The sequence below is a fragment of the Eschrichtius robustus genome, chromosome X (assembly GCF_028021215.1).
Source record: "Eschrichtius robustus isolate mEscRob2 chromosome X, mEscRob2.pri, whole genome shotgun sequence".
Lineage (NCBI taxonomy): Eukaryota > Metazoa > Chordata > Mammalia > Artiodactyla > Eschrichtiidae > Eschrichtius > Eschrichtius robustus.
In genome coordinates this window covers 61,879,999-61,903,496 of record NC_090845.1, presented here as the reverse complement: position 1 = coordinate 61,903,496, position 23,498 = coordinate 61,879,999, and the positions used below count along the sequence as shown (strand labels likewise).

Here is a 23,498-nt window from a genome sequence, read left to right as displayed (position 1 = left end):
TAATTTGTTTCCTTCTTCGTCTTAACGTGCTAGACAGTTGATGCAGAATACTAGCATCTAATAAGAAATCAGTAAGCCAGACTGCAAATATGGAAAGTGGCATCCCTGAGAAGCTCTGCTACCCATTAGCAGTTATACTATTAGAGAGAGATACTATCCAAGTTAGGGATTTTATAGTTAACTGAGGTTTACACTCAAGATTTCTGGATTTCCAAGGCATTCTATGGAGGATGGTAGCAATCAGGGAGTCTCTTCCTCAGGTGAGTGATAAATTATAAGAAATGGCACAGTTAAAGCTCCTGGTTCTACACAAAGGGGCCAATTACTTACCGCTTCTGGTTCCACTGCAGTATCAATGGCTGCAGCCATACAAGCAACAGTTTCATCCTGCAATGAGAAATGATGTCTCAGTTTAGGAGCTTACTAGTGGGTTTTATATGGGTTATTTAGTTGTTTTCAAGTGTATATAGAGACCATTTAAGGTGTTGAGCCAATTCTGTAGTCACATACACCCCAACAACCACGTTTCCACTTCCCATCTCTCAAGGGTCTGTCTTCTTTATAAAGGTTGATTGTGCAGTCTTCGTAAAAATAGGGTCATGTGGCCACTGACATATTTATTGCACCTCTCCTGCTCTGCCAGAGTTCACTGGGCTAGAGTGAAACAGCCATTCCAGCAGGCCAAAGTTCAATCCACTTTATAGACTCTACCCTTTCTTTTTCTGTTTTTTACCACTAAGTCTACCTCTACAGGTCTAGCCAGTTCTCATGGACATACCATCCTAAGACCAGACATAGCAAATAAAGGCAATGCAGCAGAAAAGTGAATAGGATGAAGGATTATTTTTGATTTTTATCTTATATCCAGTCAAGGTAGCAAGAGCCCACTCTACAAGGAAATAAACGCCACAGGTGAATGCCCCAGAAAAATGTGCTCATGAAGTCAGACACACTTCAGACTCTGTCCCTCATATACATAGGAACCAATCATATGCAGCTACTCCAGGTAGTGGTTAGTTGAAGGGAAAGGGTAAGCACTGATTCCCTCCCAGAGAAGGGCACATTCCTTTTTTGGGCATTAGAACAACAACCACCTAAAAGGGAAACCTAAAACCACTTATTAGGACTAATTTATTTATAGGCTCTCATATGAGCAAGCTCTGTTCTCCCCACTGGAATTTAGGCTTTATTTGGCATCGCAACATAAAGATTACCACTTCTGTTTGAGTGATTCTGCAGAGCCCTGGGAAGAAAGGATTATTTCCAGGATGTCGCATGATTAAGGTCATAGATGAAAGAGCTATTGGCTCAATTGCAAGGAAAGAATTTAGGGTTAGCACAGGGAGTCTCGGCACCAGCCCAGTGAAACATTACATAGTTGTTGAAACTTGAATCTTAGTACCTTTAAGGCAAGAAGTGAAAGAGGCCCTTAATGGGACTTCCCTGGTGGTCCAGTGGTTAAGACTCCATGCTCCCAGTGCAGGGGGCACGGGTTCGATCTCTGGTCGGGGAACTAAGATCCCGCATGCCACACAGTGTGGCCAAAAAAAAAAAAAAAAAAGAAAAGGCCCTTAGTAAATGCTGTTTGTAAAGCATTTCCCTTATTCTGTCCAGAAATTCCTAACCAGTGAGACTCAAAGAGAATTCAAAGGAAGCCCCAGTATTCCTACATCCTTTCTCATCATGATTTACACTACTGGTGATTCTCCAAGGGCAGGACATACTAAATCCTTCTTAAAAAACAGAGCACTTTGGGCTTCCCTGGTGGCGCAGTGGTTGAGAGTCTGCCTGCTAATGCAGGGGACACAGGTTCGAGCCCTGGTCTGGGAAGATCCCACATGCCGCGGAGCAGCTAGGCCCGTGAGCCACAACTACTGAGCCTGCGCGTCTGGAGCCTGTGCTCCGCGGCAAGAGAGGCTGCGATAGTGAGAGGCCCGCGCGCTGTGATGAAGAGTGGCCCCCGCTTGCTGCAACTAGAGAGGGCCCTAGCACGGAAACGAAGACCCAACATATCAATCAATCAATAAATCTTTAAAAAAAAAAAAAAACAGAGCACTTCAATATATTATAGATTAATGGTTACCCTTTTCTCCCTCCCAGTAAGTCTCAGTAAAAGGACTAGTTATAGGCCTATCCTAGATTAGTAGGGCCTATGACACTGGCTTTTGGAGACTTTTTCTAGGACCTTCCAGAGGGCCAGGATCCAAGTAGATCCGATTCAACACGCCATGAAGAAGACATGTTGTTACTGTGGGTTTACCTTTTGGCCCAGTGAAATTTCACAATGCTAAGGTTTAAGCTTTGGTGACACGTTCTACATGAACATGGCAGGATTATGCCTTTATAATCCTAAATGTAAATATATAACAGTAGGATTTATTTCAATCTAACAGCCTCTTTCTCCCTCATTCTAAGGCTACTGAGAACCTCTTGTAATAAAAAGACATGATTTGCTGAAGGTGATGGTCAGGGGAACAGGACTACTACGGGGACAGGTACGTTGAGCTACATTAATCAGTAATACCCTCCAAAATGAAGTTTGTGCTTGTAGGCTGTAGGCAATAGCATTACTGGGCATGCAAAAAGCTTTTTATGGAACTGGTCTTGGAGGAAGGGGTAAAAACAAAAAAAAATTGATTTTGTGGGAACTGAAAGGACTGCATGAATTTCCTCACAGGTAACTGCAACAAGGTTTGCTTGAATTATATTTTAAAGGAAGAAATAGTACAGTTTAGCACTTAAAGCCCTAGGAGAAAGGTCCAGGAACAATGGTTGCCTTCATAACTGAAAAGAGGGTGTTCAACCATCACTTATAATAAAAATAGTTTTAATCCAGAATGAAGGGCACAAGCACTTACATTTAAAACATTCTGCTTTCACCATAGTGAGTCTCAATAAAAGCCACAGGATACATTGTTGTGTATTTCCAAAAAAAATATGTAGCTGGGAGGGTCTCCAAACAATAGACACAGAGAACTCTGATTCAAGAGTCCAGCAGGAGCCCAGGGTAAAAGGGTTTACGCTACCTGACCATGACGGTGGATGGAAGCCAGGGACTTTATCAGCTTGTGGCAATCTTTAGCACCCTCCTGCTGCGCATGCCAAGTGAATTTTAGTGACAGACACAGCAATTCTCTAGAGTTCCTCTGAGCCAGCCACCACTAGCAACTTCCTCCACAGTCACGCCAGGCACCAGTCATACTGCCAGATCCTCACTGAAGATATGCCTTCTCTTATATTGTTAACTTGGTTCCATTAGTTTCCTTCTTCATCTTTCCCATGTGACTCAAAGAGGTGGTGTGGGATCCTTTAAGATCGGTGTGGTGGCCACGAACAATGGTGCCCTGGATTACTCTTTTCTGACCTTATAAACTTTGGCTCCAGTAGGGTTCTGCAGTCTAGATTATCTGAATTCTGAGGCAGTTCACACAAAGTTTTCATATATAAGATGCTTCACCTCGATTACAGATGGTGAAATTTAACCTTGTGATAGCCATTCTCTAGCACACATCCTATACTTCAGCCACAATGAAGTTCTTACCATGTTCTAAACATTCATACCTCTTTGCTTTTGCATATACCTTTTCCTCTATATAGATCGTCCTTTCCCCTCTGTCTGTGTGGCAAACTCCTATTCATTTTTTAGGACCCAGTTTTTTCTTCCTGAATTTTCTAGGCAGTTAATCACCCCTTCCTTTGGGCTCCCACCACACTTTGCTCATATGGTTAATGTAAGAGGATTAAAACAGACATGAGAGAGGGTTTTTTGACACCTCTTCCACCTGTGAACCTTGACAAACTGACAAACAACAAGGCTTGCAAGAACAACTCTTGAAACTAATTGGACATTTATCAGGATGGGATTGCACCAGTGTTCTTGAGCAAGAAGCATGAAAACTGGAGCATCCTCCAACCAAAAGAGTCACAGCAATTAACAACAAGAACTGCCAACTGAGACAAACCACAGGGAATCACACCCCTCCCTTCTCACCGCATGAAACTCCAATCCTATTTCAAATCGGGGAGTTATTTGGAGTTCAGGTGATCCCTGAGTACATCAGCTGAATAATGCCTTTAACCTCGATTTGAGTCACTTGGATTATTTTCTTTCAACATCAATATAGTACTTAGCAAGGTTACACAGCTTGTGAGTAGCAGAATGGGCTTCAGACCAGGGTTTGTCTGGCTTTGGAGCTCAGATTCTCAATTACTATGGCCTGTTTGTTAGGAAAATGAACTGTCATCTTGGACTACCTGTAATAATTTTGTACAGTACTACTTATTCTAAAACACTGCTTTCTACTCTTTTGGAAGTTTACTCATTTAATTTCTTGAACTGGCCATCCTAACCATTCCCCCTACAATATTGTATTTTTTTTTTTCACTGACTCTTTAAGAGTAAAATAGAGGTGCGGATGATTTTGTGATACCCTTTTGACAACTCTAGAAAACACTGGGCAAGACCCGGGGTAGAGAATCACTGTTCTGGTAAAATTAAAACCTCTGTTTCAGACCTAGGAATTACTACCAGGCACTTACATACACATTACTGCTTCAGAATAATAAACAAGAGGGTATAGATGGAACAAAACAAACCATAACCCCTTTACCAACCATGACCCCGTAACATAATATGATTTCAATTTTTCAAAAAAATATCTATGCTTAAGTACTAGGATAGAGAAGGAACACCAAAAATAAAAAGAGGCTTTTAGGATGGTAGGACTGTAAGAATGTTTCTTCTGGGAAAAACAACAAACAACCACCCTCCCAACAAAACCCACCCACAACTACTATACTAGTTCTATAAATAAAAATGGGAACTTATAGCGGAATGATCATTCAAACTAATTTACTACTGGTTATAAAAGAGAGCTATGGTATTCCCTGGAGGCTCTATGCTATCTATCAGAACCCAGCTTACTTAAAATTGGGGTATGGTATAAGGCCTCTCATTAAGGTAGCCTACACTGAAACGACAGCAAATCAGTGACTGCTGCTCTTGTTACCCAGGCAATTTTGCACCACTGTGTTGCTGCTTCCAGTGTTTGATTAGAATACTGAAATCTTAACGTGCCATTGCACGTGTAATCTATGAGTGTTTTTGATTTAACTAATTTAATATTCAGATCATATCCAATGATCCATGATCTTTGTCCTCAAACAGCTCACAATCTAGTTGTTTCAGCAAAAGGTGCAGAGTTAGACATGTTTATATGCATCAAGAGAAACAAACGAAAGCAATATGCCTATTTACACTGTCCCTACTTGGCTTACCGATAGCTGGGTAATCACTTGCTGCAGGTTACGAATCACCTCTACATTTTCTTTTAATTCTTGGTCTTCCAAAGTCTCCACTAGCTTTTGAAGATCCACTTTGCAGCTGAAAATTCAAGCAAAGGAACCCAAGGGTTAATCATACTGCAAAGGCCAGTGGGTCCGTGATTATGTACTAAGGTGGTATAGGTCACTAACAAACATCTGGTAGGAAACTTACGCTGCATGCTTCCTGAGCTCTTCTAGCTTGGCGTTCATTTTTTCATTCGCTTGTTCTGTCTGCAACAAAGACCCAGGAGATCATCAGTGGCACTGCCTGACAGCCTCACCTAAGTAGGCCCTCTCTTCTGCTCCTATGGATTAAAACCTAGGTAGAGAGGCTAACTCCTTTGCTGTAATAGAGGATTTAGTGGGCTTTGGTTATTTAGCGAGAAATGTGTTTTTTAACAGTCATGGAAATTAGCCCTTCAGTCAACATGAGCTACTAAAAATAGCATCCAAGCAGCTGGGTCTTATGCTTGCCATGAAGCTCAGACTATAGGGTGGAGCGTGAAGCCTTAATTCCATAGAGAACTTTGCAACTGGGGGAAAAAGCAATACTTCCTGGCATGCTACTCCCTGCTGTTTGCAAAAAACCCACTTGCTTTAAAACTGCCTCCTACACTACACTGTTCCCTAGCCCCACCATAAGGACATTTAAAACATAAAAGGGCCTCACATTGAATATGAGCTGAGGGATTTTTCAAGTTACACTACCTGATATGGTAGACTAGTTTTAGCAAAAGAAAGCAAGAAAAAGATGAGGCATAAGAATGATGGCAGAGAAGAAGAAATGGCAGAGAGGCAGCTACATTTTGGGAAGGGTTACTGATATTTTCCATTTTATTTCAGTCACAGTATCTGTAACATGCTAGATGCTGCAACAGATTTGGGAAGGACGGTTTATACAGGACAAAACTGTTGTGCTCGTTATGAAGTTCTCACAAGACATCAAACAATAAACCTATTGGGCAGCCATTGTAACAACCTTATAAAGGTCAGATGGGTACATGGCTAGAATAACAAGTACTGTCTGTTATGTGAGCCACACTCACATGTGAAGCACAGCTTCTAGAGTTACTTCAAAGACATAAAATGTAGCACTGGAGATAGAAAACTGTATATAAAAAATCCCCTAGATCCCATTTTCACCCTTCTGCTAGTAATGGACATTACAATGGACCTAGGATTTGGCCCCCTTTAAAGAAATCTTTAAGCAGCTTACCCTTCCTTGACTGGAGTACACTGATGCGTGAAGGTGTATAAATTACAGATGTTCAATTACATTTTGGTGGAAACTCATTTTCACTTCTGGCAATCGCTGTGCTATCAAAGATTGAGTTGTATTTAGACTAGTAGAACAATGTTAGTGACAGAGCCAGCACACACTGATCCAGGAGGGTACTATCACACACGTAGTACGACACAGAACTGGCGTAGTCAGTTACATAGTGATCCACTATTTGAAAATTAACCATATGTAAAAGGAGTTAAAATTAATTTTCCAGATGTTTTCTCTCTCCATGACAGCTATTAGGATGGGATATGAACTGTGACATTAGGGGAAGGGAGATAGAAAGGAACTAAAATCTTAGTGAGGAGAGTTACTTGGTATTATGGATGATTAGGCAGAACTTAAGGTGACAGAGGGACGTGGTTCTTTCCTCTCTGATATTTTAGAACAAATCCATTTTAAAATGGGTTTCATGTAGATTCTTTGTGGTAGATATATAGGTGTTCACGGTATAATTCTTTTAATTTTTCTGTATGTTTGATTAAACGTTCTTGGATTTTCCCTGGAGGGGGCTCCAGGGAGGATATGGTAATATTAATTCATTTCTTTCCCTGTAACTTGTCTCTCATAATGAGAAGCATGTTAAGTATTTCAGAAACTAAAGCTAGTAAATGTCCAGACTGGTAGTAGTTTAGTCTTGAAGCCTCACCAAAATGATCCTCTCCAACATCTGGGCTGTCTGACCAGCAGCCTCACTTAGACCACGACTTAATTTTTCATTCTCCTCTACCAGTGACTGATTCTTCTCCATTAGGGATTGTAGATTCTCTGATGGTTCCACACTAAGACAAAGAAAGTAACATATTAGAAAAATACTTGTGGACTTCCCTGGTAGCACAGTGGTTAAGAATATGCCTGCCAATGCAGGGGACGCGGGTTCGATCCCTGGTCCGGGAAGATCCCACATGCCGCGGAGCAACTAAGCCAATGCGCCACAACTACTGAGCCTGCACTCTAGAGCCTGCAAGCCACAACTACTGAGCCCGCACGCCACAACTACTGAAGCCTGTGTGCCCTAGAGCCCACGTGCCACAACTACTGAGCCCATGCACTGCAACTACTGAAGCCCGCGTGCTTTAGGGCCTGTGTGCCGCAACTACTGAGCCTGTGTGCTGCAACTACTAAAGCCTGCGTGCCTAGAGCCCATGCTCTGCAACAAGAGAAGCCACCGCAATAAGAAGCCCATGCACTGCAATGAACAGTAGCCCTCGCTTGCCGCAACTAGAGAAAAGCCCATGCACAGCAGTGAAGACCCAATGCAGCCAAAAAAAAAAAAGTACCCGATTGATAACAGTTATATCAAAGGTGGATAAAAATATATATCCCCCCCCAAAAAAAAAAATATATATATATATATATATCCCATGGGCCTTTGGGTGGGATTGGTTTAAAATTACCCCCAAAAGTCTAGAAAAAGCATTCATTCCAATATATACTTCCAGCCAGGTAGTATATTGGATAAATAAAAATGTATGCCTGAACTACTTTAAATTAATGGTTTGGAAGAAGGTAATAATTCAGAGCAAGAAATGGTTGCAACAAGAATGACTAACCTCTAGGTTTAGGATCTTGGTTTAAGATCTTTCTATTTATGCCATCTAGGTAAGAAGTAAAGGCTAACTAATAGCTAAGATACATGTTCTCTCCCTCTTCTCATTCTCAATCCCTCATTAAAGATTAGGGAACTAGAGAAGGAAGAGGTATGGGGGAGGTAGAAGTGACACTGCTAAGGGTCAAAATTTAAGCTAATCAACATAAGTCAATTACCTATTTGCTGTAAAGTTTAGGGAAATAGCATTTAAGGAGTGAAAAAGTTGAAATGATGACCTGTGGCCACTAAGAACACATTTCACAACTCTCCATATACAAGTGCTCCCTTCTAAATGCTTGCCTCGCTTCAAACTGATGACCCACAGCCTCCTGTTCATTTGTCTATCAATTTTTAATGGCTTAGAGTGGGTGGTGGCAACAATAGTATTCATTTCAAATAGGAGTGGGAGGGACAGAAATAGCTTCAAAGAACGTTTGGCATTTATGCAGATTACTTGCTATCAGTTCCAGACTACTGAAACAGATCAATAAGAAGCAGTTTGGATTTGCTTTTTTTGTAATCCACTGGGATTAATTGCTCAAAAGACTAGAAAATAGGACTGGCAAAAAAAGATCAGAAGAAACATGAAGATTTGATCTGAAGGAAACGGAAGGGGAAAATGAATAGTTGTCAAGGATATAATAAAGAGAAAAAAAAGGACAGGGAACAGCTGTTCTCAATCTCAAGAAAGGATAGAAAAGGATTTCAGGAATAGATGCCCTCTCACCCAGTTTAAGATTTCCATGAAGTCTTATAGAAGATCTTAGCATGTTCCTTATCAAAAAGTTAAGAGCAAGGCCACACCATAGGTTCTCATTACACTCTTGAGAATTTACTAGAACTCTTATGAAGGAATGTTCAATTAAAATGTGGATTATAAAAATAAACTATGGGTAAATTTAGTGTTAGTTTAGATTGCTCTGATTTCTTTATTGTTATTAAACTGAAAACTTCCATGCATCATTCATGCAAGTTGACAAGCTCCAAAGTAATGGTACTTTTAACTCAATAGTTTTTTCCTCTAAAAATTTCCAAGGTTTCTCTAAACGGGGGAAAATACAATGTAAACCAATGTTTCCTCTTTCAGATGCTATTTAATTGCCAATGCTAGTAGGATTTGTCAGTTGAGCATGTGAAAATTGACAAACACGTGCAGAAAATCTATACAAAAGCTTCAATGACACACATTCACAAAGGAAAGAATATAACCTAAGGAAAAAAGCAAAAAAAAAATCATGTATATAAACTGTACATTTTGTAAAAAGCCTTAAGAAATGTCTCTAAAGATATAAATATACATTTTTGAGAAAAGTAGCATCTTTATTTCTCTGTAAAACGTTGAACAACTGAGTTACATTATTTCATTCATCAACTGTTTCTTAGAATCTGTTACTTTTGTAGCTAAAACTATATCCTATAGGATATTCTAGGTAGTTGGAAGTCTGGAATGGTTTTCATTAGTCTCGTCTTACATGAAACAGGTCTGTGCTAAATTGAAAGGAAAGATGGGTCAATTGCTTCTAAACTGGGTATACTAGAACAGGTCTTTAGGAGACCCTTTAAGAGATCCAAGCTTTCCTCAGTTCCTTTATCCAACATTTTAAAAATATTATCAGGAAACCAAGATTAAATGACCCAAAGAGGGAGAGTTACAAAGAGAAGGGCAGTCATTTCTGGGTGATAAAACTATGGCAAATTTTAAGATTTATTCTTTATACTTTTCTAAATGTTCTACAAGAAGCAAGGTATCACTTTTATAATCAGAAAAAATGATTGAGTTATTGAAAACAAGGATATTAAAAGAAAATAGGTCCACAGCAAACACAAGTATAAACTCCAAATGGAAAAATGAAATGTAAAAAATAAAACCAACATAAGTACTAGAAGAAAACATGGGTGATTGCCTCTTTAATCTTGGCATAGAGAAAGCTTCCTAACTATGAAGCAAAATCCAGAAACATGAGGAGAATGTAAACAGTGAAGCGACTTTGGAAAACAGTTTGGCGGTTTCTTTAAAAGTTAAACATACGACCCAGAAATTCCACTTCTAGGTATCTACCCAATAAAAAACATATGTCCATACAAAAACTTGCAAGTGAGTATTCATGGAAGCATAATTCATAATAGTCCCAAAGTTGAAACAACCCAAAAGTCCATCAACTGGTAAATGGATAGACAAAATGTGGTATATCCAGACAATGGAATACTATTTAGCAATGAAAAGGAATGAAGTACTGATAATCTCAGAAACATTGTAGATGAAAGAAGCCAGACAAAAAGTCCACATACGGCAAGATTCCACATATATGAAATGTCCACAATAGGCAAATCTTGTAGAAAAAGACAGCAGATTAGTGATTGCCTGGGGCTGGGAGTGGGAACAGGAGTGAGTGCAAATGGGCACAAGGGATCTTTCTGGGGTGACGGAAATGTTCCAAAATTGGATTGTGGTGATAGTTGTAAAACTCTGTAAGTTTACTAAAAACCATCGAATTGTACACTTAAAATTAGTTAATTTAATGGTATGTAAATTATATCTCAATAAATCTAGAGGCTAAAAAAACTAGAGGCAATAAAAAAATGATGGATAAACTTTTTACTACATAAAAAGTAATTTTTTAGGGCTTCCCTGGTGGCACAGTGGTTGAGAATCTGCCTGCCAATGCAGGGGACACGGGTTCGAGCCCTGGTCTGGGAAGATCCCACATGCCGCGGAGCAACGGGGCTCGTGAGCCACAACTACTGAGCCTGCGCATCCGGAGCCTGTGCTCCGCAGCAAGAGAGGCCGCGATAGCGAGAGGCCCACGCACCACGATGAAGAATGGCTCCCGCTCGCTGCAACTAGAGAAAGCCCTCGCACAGCAACAAAGACCCAACACAGCCAAAAATAAATAAATAAATTTATTTAAAAAAAAGTAATTTTTTGGCCCGCCTGAGCTGAGGTGTTGGCGGCAGCCAATCCACACTAGGAACTCCAGTCAGAAAAGCCAGGTGAGAGGCCTCTGCACGTGGCCCCTGTGAGCAAGTGAATCCCAACTAAGCACAAAGGGGAAAAAAAAAAGTCATCTCAGAGCTGTGACTATTTTAGCCATTGTTTTTCCCTGTGGAACACTGCCTTTGGGGCAAAACAAGGAAGCAGCAGGTGATTCTAATGTGCAGTGCAGAAGGAGAGCCACTGCAGGCCAGCTTCCCCAATTCTAAAGGCACTCCAGCCGTGTGGCTGACAGGGTCTGGGTGCTCCGGCCAGGTGTCAGGCCTGAGCCTCTGAGGTGGGACAGCTGAGTTCAGGACACTGGACCACCAGAGACCTCGTAACATCAATTGGCACGAGCTCTCCCAGAGATCTCCGTCTCAATGCTAAGACCCAGCTCCACTCAACAACCAGCAAGCTACAGTGCTGGACACTCCGTTCCAAACAACTAGCAAGACAGGAACACAACCCCACCCATTAGCAGAGAGGTTGCCTAAAATCATACTAAGTTCACAGACACTCCAAAACACACCACAAGATGCAGTCCTGCCCACCAGAAAGACAAGATCCAGCCTCATCCACCAGAACACAGGCACCAGTCCCTTCCACCAGGAAGCCTACACAACTCACTGAACCAACCTTAACCACTGGGGGCAGACACCAAAAACAACGGGAACTACGAACCGGCAGCCTGCAAAAAGGAGACCCCAAACACAGTAAGTTAAGCAAAATGAGAAGACAGAGAAACACGCAGCAGATGAAGGAGCAAGGTAAAAACCCACCAGACCAAACAAATGAAGAGGAAAAAGACAGTCTACCTGAAAAAGAACTCAGAGTAATGATAGTAAAGATGACCCAAAATCATGGAAACAGAATGGAGAAAATACAAGAAACGTTTAACAAGGACGCAGAAGAACTAAAGAGCAAACAAACAATGAACAACACAACAAATGAAATTAAAAATTCTCTAGGGACTTCCCTGATGGCGCAGTGGTTAAGAATCCGCCTGGCAAGGCAGGGGACACAGGTTCGAGCCCTGGTCTGGGAAGATCCCACATGCCGCGGAGCAACTAAGCCCGTGCGCAACAACTACTGAGCATGCGCTCTAGAGCCCACAAGCCACAACTACTGAGCCCACGTGCCACAACTACTGAAGCCCGCGTGCCTAAAGCCTATGTTCCACAACAAGAGGAGCCACCACAATGAGAAGCCTGCGCACCGCAACAAAGAGTAGCCCCTGCTCGCCACAACTAGAGAAAGCCCACGTGCAGCAATGAAGACCCAAGGCAGCCAAAAATAAATAAATAAATTTTTATTAAAAAAAATCTCTAGAAGGAATCAATAGCAGAATAACTGAGGTAGAAGAACAGATAAGTGACCTGGAAGATAAAATAGTGGAAATTAACTACCACAGAGCAGAATAAAGAAAAAAGAACGAAAAGAATTGAGGACAGTCTTAGAAACCGCTGGGACAACATTAAACATACGAACATTCAAACTATAGGGGTCCCAGAAGAAGAAGAGAAAAAGAAAGGGATTGAGAAAATATTTGAAGAGATTATAGTTGAAAACTTCCCTAATATGGGAAAGGAAATAGGCAATCAAGTCCTGGAAGCATAGAGAGTCCCACACAGGAAAAATCCAACGAGAAACATGCCAAGGCACATATTAATCAAACTATCAAATATTAAATACAAAGAAAAAATATTAAAAGCAGCAAGGGAAAAGAAACAAATAACATACAAGGGAATCCCCATAAGGTTAACAGCTGATCTTTCAGCAGAAACTCTGCAAGCCAGAAGGGAGCGGCAGGACATATTTAAAGTGATGAAAGGGAAAAACCTACAACCAAGATTACTCTACCCAGCAAGGGTCTCATCCAGATTCGACAGATAAATTAAAACCTTTACAGACAAGCAAAAGCTAAGAGAATTCAGCACCACCAAACCAGCTTTACAACAAATCCTAAAGGAACATCTCTAGGCAGGAATCACAAGAGAAGGAAAAGACCTACAGTAACAAACACAAAACAATTAAGAATATGGAAATAGGAAAATACATATCGATAATTACCTTAAATGTAAATGGATTAAATGCTCCAACCAAAAGACATAGAATGGCTGAATGCATAAAAAACAAGACCCGTATATATGCTGTCTACAAGAGACCCCCTTCAGACCTAGGGACACATACAGACTGAAAGTGAGGGGATGGAAAAAGATATTCCATGTAAATGGAAATCAAAAGAAAGCTGGAGTAGCAATCCTCATATCAGACAAAATAGACTTTAAAATAAGACTATTATAAGAGACAAAGAAGGACGCTACATAATGATCAAGGGATCAATCCAAGAAGAAGATATAACAAGTGTAAATATTTATGCATGCAACATAGGAGCACCTCAATAAATAAGGCAAATGCTAACAGCCATAAAAGGGGAAATCGACAGTAACACCATCACAGTAGGGGACTTTTAACACCCCACTTTCACCAATGGACAGATCAACCAAAATGAAAATTAATAAGGAAACACAAGCTTTAAATGACATAATAAACCAGATAGATTTAATTGATATTTATAGGACATTCCATCTGAAAACAGCAGACTACACTTTCTTCTCAATTGCACATGGAACATTTTCCAGGTTAAAGCACATCTTGGGTCACAAATCAAGCCTCGGTAAATTTAAGAAAACTGAAATCATATCAAGCATCTTTTCTGACCACAATGCTATGGGATAAGAAATAAATTACCGAGAAAAAAATGTAAAAAACACAAACACATGGAGGCTAAACAATACGTTACTACATAACCAAGAGATCACTGAAGAAATCAAAGAGGAAATCAAAAAACACCTAGAGACAAATGACAATGAAAACACGACAATCCAAAACCTATGGGATGCAGCAAAAGGAGTTCTAAGAGGGAAGTTTATAGCAGTACAATCCTACTTCAAGAAACAAGAAAAATCTCAAATAATCAATCTAACGTTACACCTAAAGGAACTAGAGAAATAGAAAACAAAACCCAAAGTTAGTAGAAGGAAATAAATCATAAAGATCAGATCAGAAATAAATGAAATAGAAACAAAGAAAACAATAGCAAAGATCAATAAAACTAAAAGCTGATTATTTGAGAAGATAAACAAAATTGATAAACCTTTAGCCAGACTCATCAAGAAAAAGAGGGAGCGGACTCAAATCAATAAAATTAGAAATGAAAAAGGAGAAGTTACAATGGACACCACAGAAATACAAAGCATCATAAGAGACTACTACAAGCAACTTTATGCCAATAAAATGGACAACCTGGAAGAAATGGACAAATTCTTAGAAAGGTATATATAACCTTCTGAGACTGAACCAGGAAGAAATAGAAAATATGAACAGACCAATCACAAGTAATGAAATTGAAACGGTGATTAAAAATCTTCCAACAAACAAAAGTCTAGGACCAGATGGCTTCACAGGTGAATTCTATCAAACATTTAGAGAAGTGCTAACAGCTACCCTTCTCAAACTCTTTGAAAAATCTGCAGAGGAAGGAAGATGCCCAAACTCATTCTATGAGGCCACCAACAGCCTGATACCAAAATCAGACAAAGATACTACAAAAAGAGAAAAGTACAGACCAATATCACTGATGAAGATAGATGTAAAAATCCTCAACAAAATACTAGCAAACAGAATCCAACAACACAATAAAAGGATCATATATCATGATCAAGTGGGATTTATCCCAGGGATGCAAGGATTCTTCAATATACCAAATCAATCAATGTGATACACCATATTAACAAATTGAAGAATAAAAACCATTTGATCATCTCAATAGATGCAGAAAAAGCTTTTGACAAAATTCAACACCCATTTATCATTAAAACTCTCAGAGAGTGGGCCTAGAGGGAACTTACCTCAACATAATAAAGGCCATATACGACAAACCCACAGCAAACATCATTCTCAATGCAGAAAAACTGAAAGCATTTCCTCTAAGATCAGGAACAAGACAAGGATGTCCACTCTCACCACTATTATTCAACATAGTATTGGAAGTCCTAGCCATGGCAATCAGAGAAGAAAAAGAAAAAAAAGGAATACAAATTGGAAAAGAAGAAGTAAAACTGTCAGTGTTTGCAGATGACATGATACTATACATAGAGTACCCTAAAGATGCCACCAGAAAACTACTAGAGCTAATCAATGAATTTGGTAAAGTTGCAGGATATAAAATTAATGCACAGAAATCCCTTGCATTCCTATACACTAACAACGAAAGACCAGAAAGAGAAATTAAGGAAACAACCCCATTCACCATTGCAACAAAAAGAATAAAATACCTAGGAATAAACCTACCTAAGGCGGTAAAAGACCTGTACTCAGAAAACTATAAGACACTGATGAAAGAAATTAAAGATGACACAAACAGATGGAGAGATATACCATGTTCTTGGATTGGAAGAATCAATATTGTGAAAATGACTATACTACCCAAAGCAATCTACAGATTCAAGGCAATCCCTATCAAACTACCACTGGCATTTCTCACAGAACTAGAACAAAAAATTTCACAATTTGTACGGAAACACAAAAGACCCCGAATAGCCAAAGAATTCTTGAGGGAAAAAAACTGGAGCTGGAGGAATCAGACTCCCTGACTTCAGACTATACTACAAAGCTACAGTAATCAAGACAATATGGTACTGGCATAAAAACAGAAATACAGATCAATGGAACAGGATAGAAAGCCCAGTGATAAACCCATGCACCTATGGTCAACTAATCTATGACAAAGGAGGCAAGGATACACAATGGAGAAAAGACAGTCTCTTCAGTAAGTGGTGCTGGGAAAAGTGGACAGCTACATGTAAAAGAATGAAATTAGAACACTCCCTAACACCATACACAAAAATAAACTCAAAGTGGATTAAAGACCTAAATTTAAGACCTGACACTAAAACCCTTAGATGAAAACATAGGAAGAACAACACTCTTTGACATAAATCACAGCAAGATCTTTTTTGACCCACTTCCTACAGTAATGAAAATAAAAACAAAAACAAGCAAACGGGGCCTAATGAAACTTAAAAGCTTTTGCACAGCAAAGGAAACTATAAACGAGACAAAAAGACAACCCTCAGAATGGGAGAAAATATTTGTGAATGAATCAATGGACTAAGGATTAATCTCCAAAATATATAAACAGCTCATGAAGCTCAATATTAAAAAAACTAACAACCCAATCAAAAAATGGGCAGAAGACCTAAGTAGGCATTTCTCCAAAGAAGACATACAGATGGCCAAGAGGCACATGAAAAGCTGCTCAACATCACTAATCATTAGAGAAATGCAAATCAAAATTACAATGAGGTAACACCTCACACCAGTTAGAATGGGCATTATCAGAAAATCTACAAACAACAAATGCTGGAAAGGGGGTGGAGAAATGGGAACCCTCTTGCACTGTTGGTGGGGATGTAAACTGATGCCGCCACTATGGAGAACAGTAATGGAGGTTCCTTAAAAAACTAAAAATAGAATTACCATATGATCCAGCAATCTCACTACTGGGCATATACCCAGAGAAAACCATAATTCAAAAAGACACATGCACCCCAATGTTCATTGCAGCACTATTTACAATAGCCAGGTCATGGAAGCAACCTAAATGCCCATCGACAGATGAATGGATAAAGAAGATGTGGCACATATATAAAGTGGAATATTACTCAGCCATAAAAAGGAATGACATTGGGTCACTTGTAGAGACGTGGATGGACCTAGAGACTGTCATACAGAGTGAAGTAAGTCAGAAAGAGAAAAACAAATTATCGTATATTAACGCATATATGTGGAATCTAGAAAAATGGTACAGATGAACCGGTTTGCAAGGCAGAAATAGAGACACAGATGTGGAGAACAGACTTATGGACACCAAGGGGGGAAAACCGCAGAGGGGTGGGGATGGTGGTGTGCTGAATTGGGCGATTGGGATTGACATGTATACACTGATGTGTATAAAATTGATGACAAATAAGAACCTGCTGTTTAAAAACAATAAATACAATAAAATTTAAAAAATACTGTGGTAAAAAGCATAACATAAAATTTACCATCTTAACCAGTAAATTTTAAGTGTACAGTTCAAGTTCAACACTGTTAAGTATATTTACATTGTTGTGCAATGGATCTCCAAAAGTTTTTCACCTTGTAAAACTGAAATTCCATACCCATTATACAACAACTCTCCACACACCCCCCCAGTCTATTATTTTAGTTTTCTGCCACTGCTTTTATTCATAGAATGCTCTTTACCTTCACCTATTTGCACACAGAAGTTTGCTTATATTTTCTCCTAGTTCTCTTGTAGGTTTTTTCTTTCTTAAAAATTGTGGGGACTTCCCTGTTGGTGCAGTGGTTAAGAATCTGCCTGCCAATGCAGGGCACATGGGTTTGACCCCTGGTCTAGGAAGATTCCCACATGCTGCGGAGGAACTAAGCCCGTGCGCCACAACTACTGAGCCTGTGCTCTAGAGCCCATGAGCCACAACTACTGAGCCCGCATGCCACGACAACTGAAGCCCGTGCGCCTAGAGCCCGTGCTCCACAACAAGAGAAGCCACCGCAATGAGAAGCCCACACAACGCAACGAAGAGTAGCCCCCGCTTGCCGCAACTAGAGAAAGCCCGCATGCAGCAGTGAAGACCCAATGCAGGGAAAAATAAATAAATAAATTTATATTTAAAAAATTGTGGTAAAAAACATAACATAAAACTTACCGTCTTAACCATTTTTAAGTGTACAGTTGAGTAGCATTAAGTATATTTACGTTGCTGTGAAACAGATCTCCAGAACTTTTTCATCTTGTAAAACTCAAATTATATACCCATTAAACAACAACTCCCTTTTTCCCCCTTCCCTAGCCCCTGGTAACCACCACGCTAGTTTCCATTTCTATGAATTCAAGTACTTTAAATTCCTTATATAAGTGGAATCATACAGTATTTGTCTTTTTGTGACTGGCTTATTTCACTTACATAACGCCCTCAAGTTTCATTCATGTTGTAGCATGTGATAGGATTTCCTTCCTTTTTAAGGCTGAATAATATTCTGTTGTATGTATATACCACATTTTATTTATCCATTCATCCACTGATGGACAGCTGTATTGCTTCTGCTTCTTAGGTACTTTTTATTTTATTTATTTATTTATTTAGTTTTTATAGAATATAGGAAGGTGTTTAAGCCCTTCCTATATTCTTTTCTTTTAAGAAATTTATTTATTTATTTTTTATTTATTTTTGGCTCCGTTGGGTCTTCATTGCTGCATGCGGGCTTTCTTTAGTTGCAGCGAGCAGGGGCTACTCTTCATTGCGGTGTGCAGGCTTCTCATTGTGGTGGCTTCTCTTGTTGTGGAGCACGGGCTCTAGGCGCACAGGCTTCAGTAGTTGCAGCATGCGGGCTCAGTAGTTGTGGCTCGCAGGCTCTAGAGCACAGGCACAGTCGTTGTGGCGCACGGGCGTTGCTCCACGGCATGTGGGATCTTCCTGGACCAGGGCACGAACCCATGTGCCCTGCATTGGCAGGCGGATTCTTAACTACTGTGCCACCAGGGAAGCCGTTAGCTACTTTAAATAAAACCTTTATTTACTTATTTGGCTGCATTGGGCCTTAGTTGTGGCATGCGGGATCTTTCGTTGTGGCACATGGGCTCTTTGTTTTGGTGTGCGGGCTTGTCTCTGTTTGAGGCATGTGGGCTCCAGAGTGCGGGGGCTCAGCAGCTGCTGCGCGCGGGCTCTCTAGCTGTGGCACGCAGGCTCTAGAGTGTGCGGGCTTAGTTGCCCCACAGCATGTGGGATCTTAGTTCCCCAACCAGCAATCGAACCCACGTCTCCTGCATTGGAAAGCAGATTCTTAACCAATGTACCACCAGGGAAATCCCTCTTAGCTATTATGAATAGTGCTGTTATGAACATGGGTATGCAAATATCTCTTTGAGACCCTGTTTTCAATTCTTTTGGATATATACCCAGAAGTGGGATTGCTGGATCATATGGTAGTTCTATTTTTAATTTTCTGAGGAACCTCCATACTGTTTTCCATAGCAGTTACACCATTTTACAATCCTTTCAACAGTGCACAAAGGTTCTAATTTCTCCACATCCTCCTCATATCCTTCCCAACATTTGTTATTTTTTGTTTGTTTTTTTTTTTTGATAGTAGTCATCCTGACAGGTGTATGGTGATATCTCATTTTGGTTTTCATTTGCATTTCTCTGCTCTGAGTATATCTTTTTGTAAAACTCTGACTCTTAGACCATGATAATGTTTCACATACCCTTCATATACCCAAAATATAAACAAACAATTAAAACTAACCAAGCAAGATGTAGTGGGAACCCACAATGGAATACAAACAGTAACTCTGGGAAACAATATCTTGCCTGGATACTCTAAGCCTAAAGACAAAAGAATTATACATATATGCTGTAATCTAGTTCCTAAAAGTGTTTCTCACAGGGGTATGGGCTAGCAATTCCAAAATTATTTTATGTGTATACTAGAACTGAACAAGTAAGTAAATAGAATGCAGATAGTGAGAGCTGGTTTTTCACTGCTGGAGAAAGAAGTTATAAATAAGGAGAGTGGGAGGATTAGAATAAACCCTGTAGTGTTGGACTGGAATCAGAGGTATCAGTCTAAAATCATGGTTTTTAATATATACACAGTTAGATAGACATAAAAATATAGATATATGTGTGGGTTACTATACATACAGATATTTCCTAGCTCTACTCACTGAGAGGGCCTAGAAGTAATGACTTCTCAGTAACAATGAGCACACCTAGCACCCAGGTCTGGTTTCTAAACACCATTTTCCAATTAAAAAAAAACAACCCAGGGCTCCTTGGACATATGGTTGATTCCAGAATTGGGGCAGGGAAAATAGAAGACAGGTGTGGAACATCTGGTAGAAATGCTTAAAAACTTGATAGCGTGTTAAAGAATACAAGAGCCACCCTGAAGGAGCTCCTAGTGGACAAAGCAGAAACAACAATTAAAACAAGCAGTGGATGTTAATTGGATGTTAATGCATAGAATAAAATAAATACCCATGAGTCTATGTGGCTATAAATACATAATCAAATAAATAAATGGTGGGAGGGGAGAGGCAGCTCTTCCTCATAGTAGAATTCCAATTAATAAATTTCTGAGGCCAGAACCCATGCTCTTTCTATTATACCAGGTTGTCTCAAAGCTAACTAGCTAGTCCTAAGTTGATAGCAAGTTTGTTAAGTTCCCTACCTTGACACCAAGTGCTACCAGAAACTTTAGAATATCAGGGGAAAACAATCATAAGGAGAAAAAGGCTCTGTTAGAATATACACTTAAAATTAGTCTATGACTCTTACTTTATAGATCCAGGCAGGGTACCTCCATGGGCTTGCAGCAACAAGACCTGTAGCTGTTGTACCTGGAAAAGGCAAAGAAAAATAGTCAGCTAGTTACCAATCAAAAGTTACTTATCCCTTATCAGCAAAATTACAGTGATTAGTAGTAGGGTAATTTTACTTGATACCTATGAAATCTAAGGCATATCTTAGGTATTACAGAAAGCAACATGGTTGATGATTTAATGATAAAAGGACAATCAGCATTACATGAATAACTAGTACTTAGAAGATGAGTTGTCTCTTTTACCTAAGCATCTTCATGAGTTTTTATTGAGAATCTATTTTTTTAAATTTATTTTTATTATTATTATTTTAAAAAATATTTATTTATTTATTTTGGCTGCGCCAGGTCTTAGCTGCGGCACACGGGATCTTCGCTGTGGCATGTTCAGTTGCGGCAGGCCGACTTCTTACTTGTGGCATGCACGTGGGATCTAGTTCCCCAACCAGGGATCGAACCCAGGCCCCTGCATTGGGAGCGCAGAGTCTTACCCACTGGACCACCAGGGAAGTTCCAGAGAACCTACTTTTTAAAAAAAAATCAAACTTAGGGACTTCCCTGGGGGCGCAGTGGTTAAGAATCTGCCTGCCAGTGCAGGGACCACGGGTTCGAGCCCTGGTCCAGGAGGATCCCACATGCCACGGAGCAGCTAAGTCTGTGCACCACAACTAGTGAGCCTGTGCTCGAGAGCCTGCAAGCCACAACTACTGAGCCTGCATGCCACAACTACGGAAACCCACGCACCTAGAGTCCATGCTCTGCAACAAGAGAAGCCACTGTGATGAGAAGCCTGTGTGCCACAACGAAGAGTAGCCCCTGCTCACTGCAACTAGAGAAAGCCCGCGTGCAGCAACGAAGACCCAACGCAGCCAAAAATAAATAAATAACTTAATTAATTAATTAAAAAATCAAACTTAGCACTGGGCTACGCAATGTGGGGGGGGGGGATATAAGAATAAACTCTTGTGGTTTATTATCCAGTTTACAATCTAGTTGATGAAGACAAGACTAAGGCCTGAAAAAGTAGGAAATAACACAAGACAGAAGATGCTAGTCATCAAGTATAGTTAAGTACTTTAGGGTTCTGAGAAGAAGCAAATTAATGAAATCCCAAAATAGTCCAAAGGAGGCTTCGTGGAGACGGATCTTAAACCAGAGTGAATGTGCAATCAACCTCTCCATTCCCTCTTAAGATAAAAGAGGAGCTGTTCTGCTTGAGCTTTGGATCCCAACTCTTCTTGCCTTCTGATAAATCCTATTCTAGGGACTTCGCTGGTGGTCCAGTGGTTAAGACTCCATGCTCCCATTGCAAGGGGCCCAGGTTCAATTCCTGGTCAGGGAACTAGACCCCACATGCCACAACTAAAAGCCTGAATGCCGCAACTAAAATATTCCGCGTGTCGCAACTAAGACCCGGTGCAGCCAAATAAATAAATTAATTAATTAATTAATCAAAAAAATCTTATTCTATTTGTTATCCGTTCTCTCTTCTATATCTTTGACTTCTCCCTTTTTACAGAATCCTTCCTACTAAGACTAAAACATGTTCAAGTCCCTCCCATCTTAAAACAAAACAAAACAAAATAAAAGCACCTTTCCCAGTCCCACTTCCTATCTCTTTTGCCCAATTTCTCTCCTTCACAAAGTTTGACAGAATAGTCTACACCCACTGCCTCCATTTCCTTTCGCTCTTCTCTCACTTGCTCTTTAACCTATTCTAACCTGATTTGTGCCCACAACATTCCGCTGAAATAACTCTTGATAATGTCACCAATGATCGGCATGTCACTAACATCCCATGGGCATTTTTCAGTCTTCATTTTATTTGACTGTTTGGTAGCATTTGGGTTACCAGACGCCACGCTTTCTTGCTTTTCCTTCTATTCTTCAAGCTGACCTTCTAAGTCTTAGTTCATCTTTGCTCCAATTGTCCTTTAAATGATAAAGTTCCTCAAAGCTCACTCACTTTCTATTCTCTCCTTAAAGTCTCATCTCTGACTATGGTTTCAATTACCATCTATAAACTGGTGACTCCCAAATCGATCTCAAACACAGATCTTTCTGAATTTAGAACCCTTTTTTTAATGCAATAACACTAGTATTTTACATTTATTATCACATCATTATTTCCAAAGCATGACTACACATGTGATTTCATTTGGTCCACATAGATTTCTAAAGCATTTACAGGGAACAAGGCTGTTTGACAGGGAGAAACTGGTATTTTATCTGCATTTTATGAAAAGGAGCCTTCAGGCAGAAAGCTTAGGGGGGATTTGCTGGCCATCAGTGAAGGAACTGCTGGTAGGGGGGCGCTGTTCCCTCCAATCCAGCTATCTCTCCCTTGCAACCTGCAAGTAAGGCTTATCAGAGTTACTATACCACTGCAGGGAGAAGAGCTTTCTCTGTTCCTTGATAAGCCGCTACTGCTCCATCTTGGAAAGTCAAGGGCAGGATATCAGGAGACCTGGTTCCTCCATCAGCCTGCCCTGAACCACCTCTATTCATTTCTTAGACCCCAGTGTCTTAAAATGGGAATAAAGATATCTGCTGTGTTCACTGGCTTATTATGATGATAAAATTAAATAATGAATATAAAAGGGTTTTTTCTGAACCATAATCATATATGAATGTCAAGGTGAGACAGGAAATCTGAAAGGAAGGGAGCTTCTTTGAGGCCTGAGTCTAGCCCCTGGAGCCAGACACTACGCAAGATGGTTTAGACATAATATCCTGTTTAATCCTCAAATCAGCCCAGGGAGCTGAGTATTACTATTATTAGATCCCCTTAGATTTTTTGAATTTAGAACCTTTATATTCAAATATCTACTTAATATTTCTGCCTAGTTGTCTGCTATCCCAAACCTGGT

The 23,498-nt window shown here is 40.0% G+C and overlaps 1 protein-coding gene across 3 annotated transcripts in view; it reads right to left on the bottom strand.

Moving 5' to 3' along the window:
* KIF4A (kinesin family member 4A) overlaps positions 1-23,498 on the bottom strand; it is a 125,598-nt gene that overhangs the window by 48,200 nt on the left and 53,900 nt on the right. For all 3 annotated transcript variants that reach the window (XM_068533729.1, XM_068533730.1, XM_068533727.1), the window contains 5 exons: positions 20,586-20,647; positions 7,260-7,392; positions 5,498-5,556; positions 5,278-5,383; positions 331-387 (listed from right to left, as the gene is read on the bottom strand). In XM_068533729.1, the coding sequence (XP_068389830.1) occupies positions 331-387; positions 5,278-5,383; positions 5,498-5,556; positions 7,260-7,392; positions 20,586-20,647 (417 nt within the window). The remainder of the gene's footprint in view (positions 1-330; positions 388-5,277; positions 5,384-5,497; positions 5,557-7,259; positions 7,393-20,585; positions 20,648-23,498) is intronic.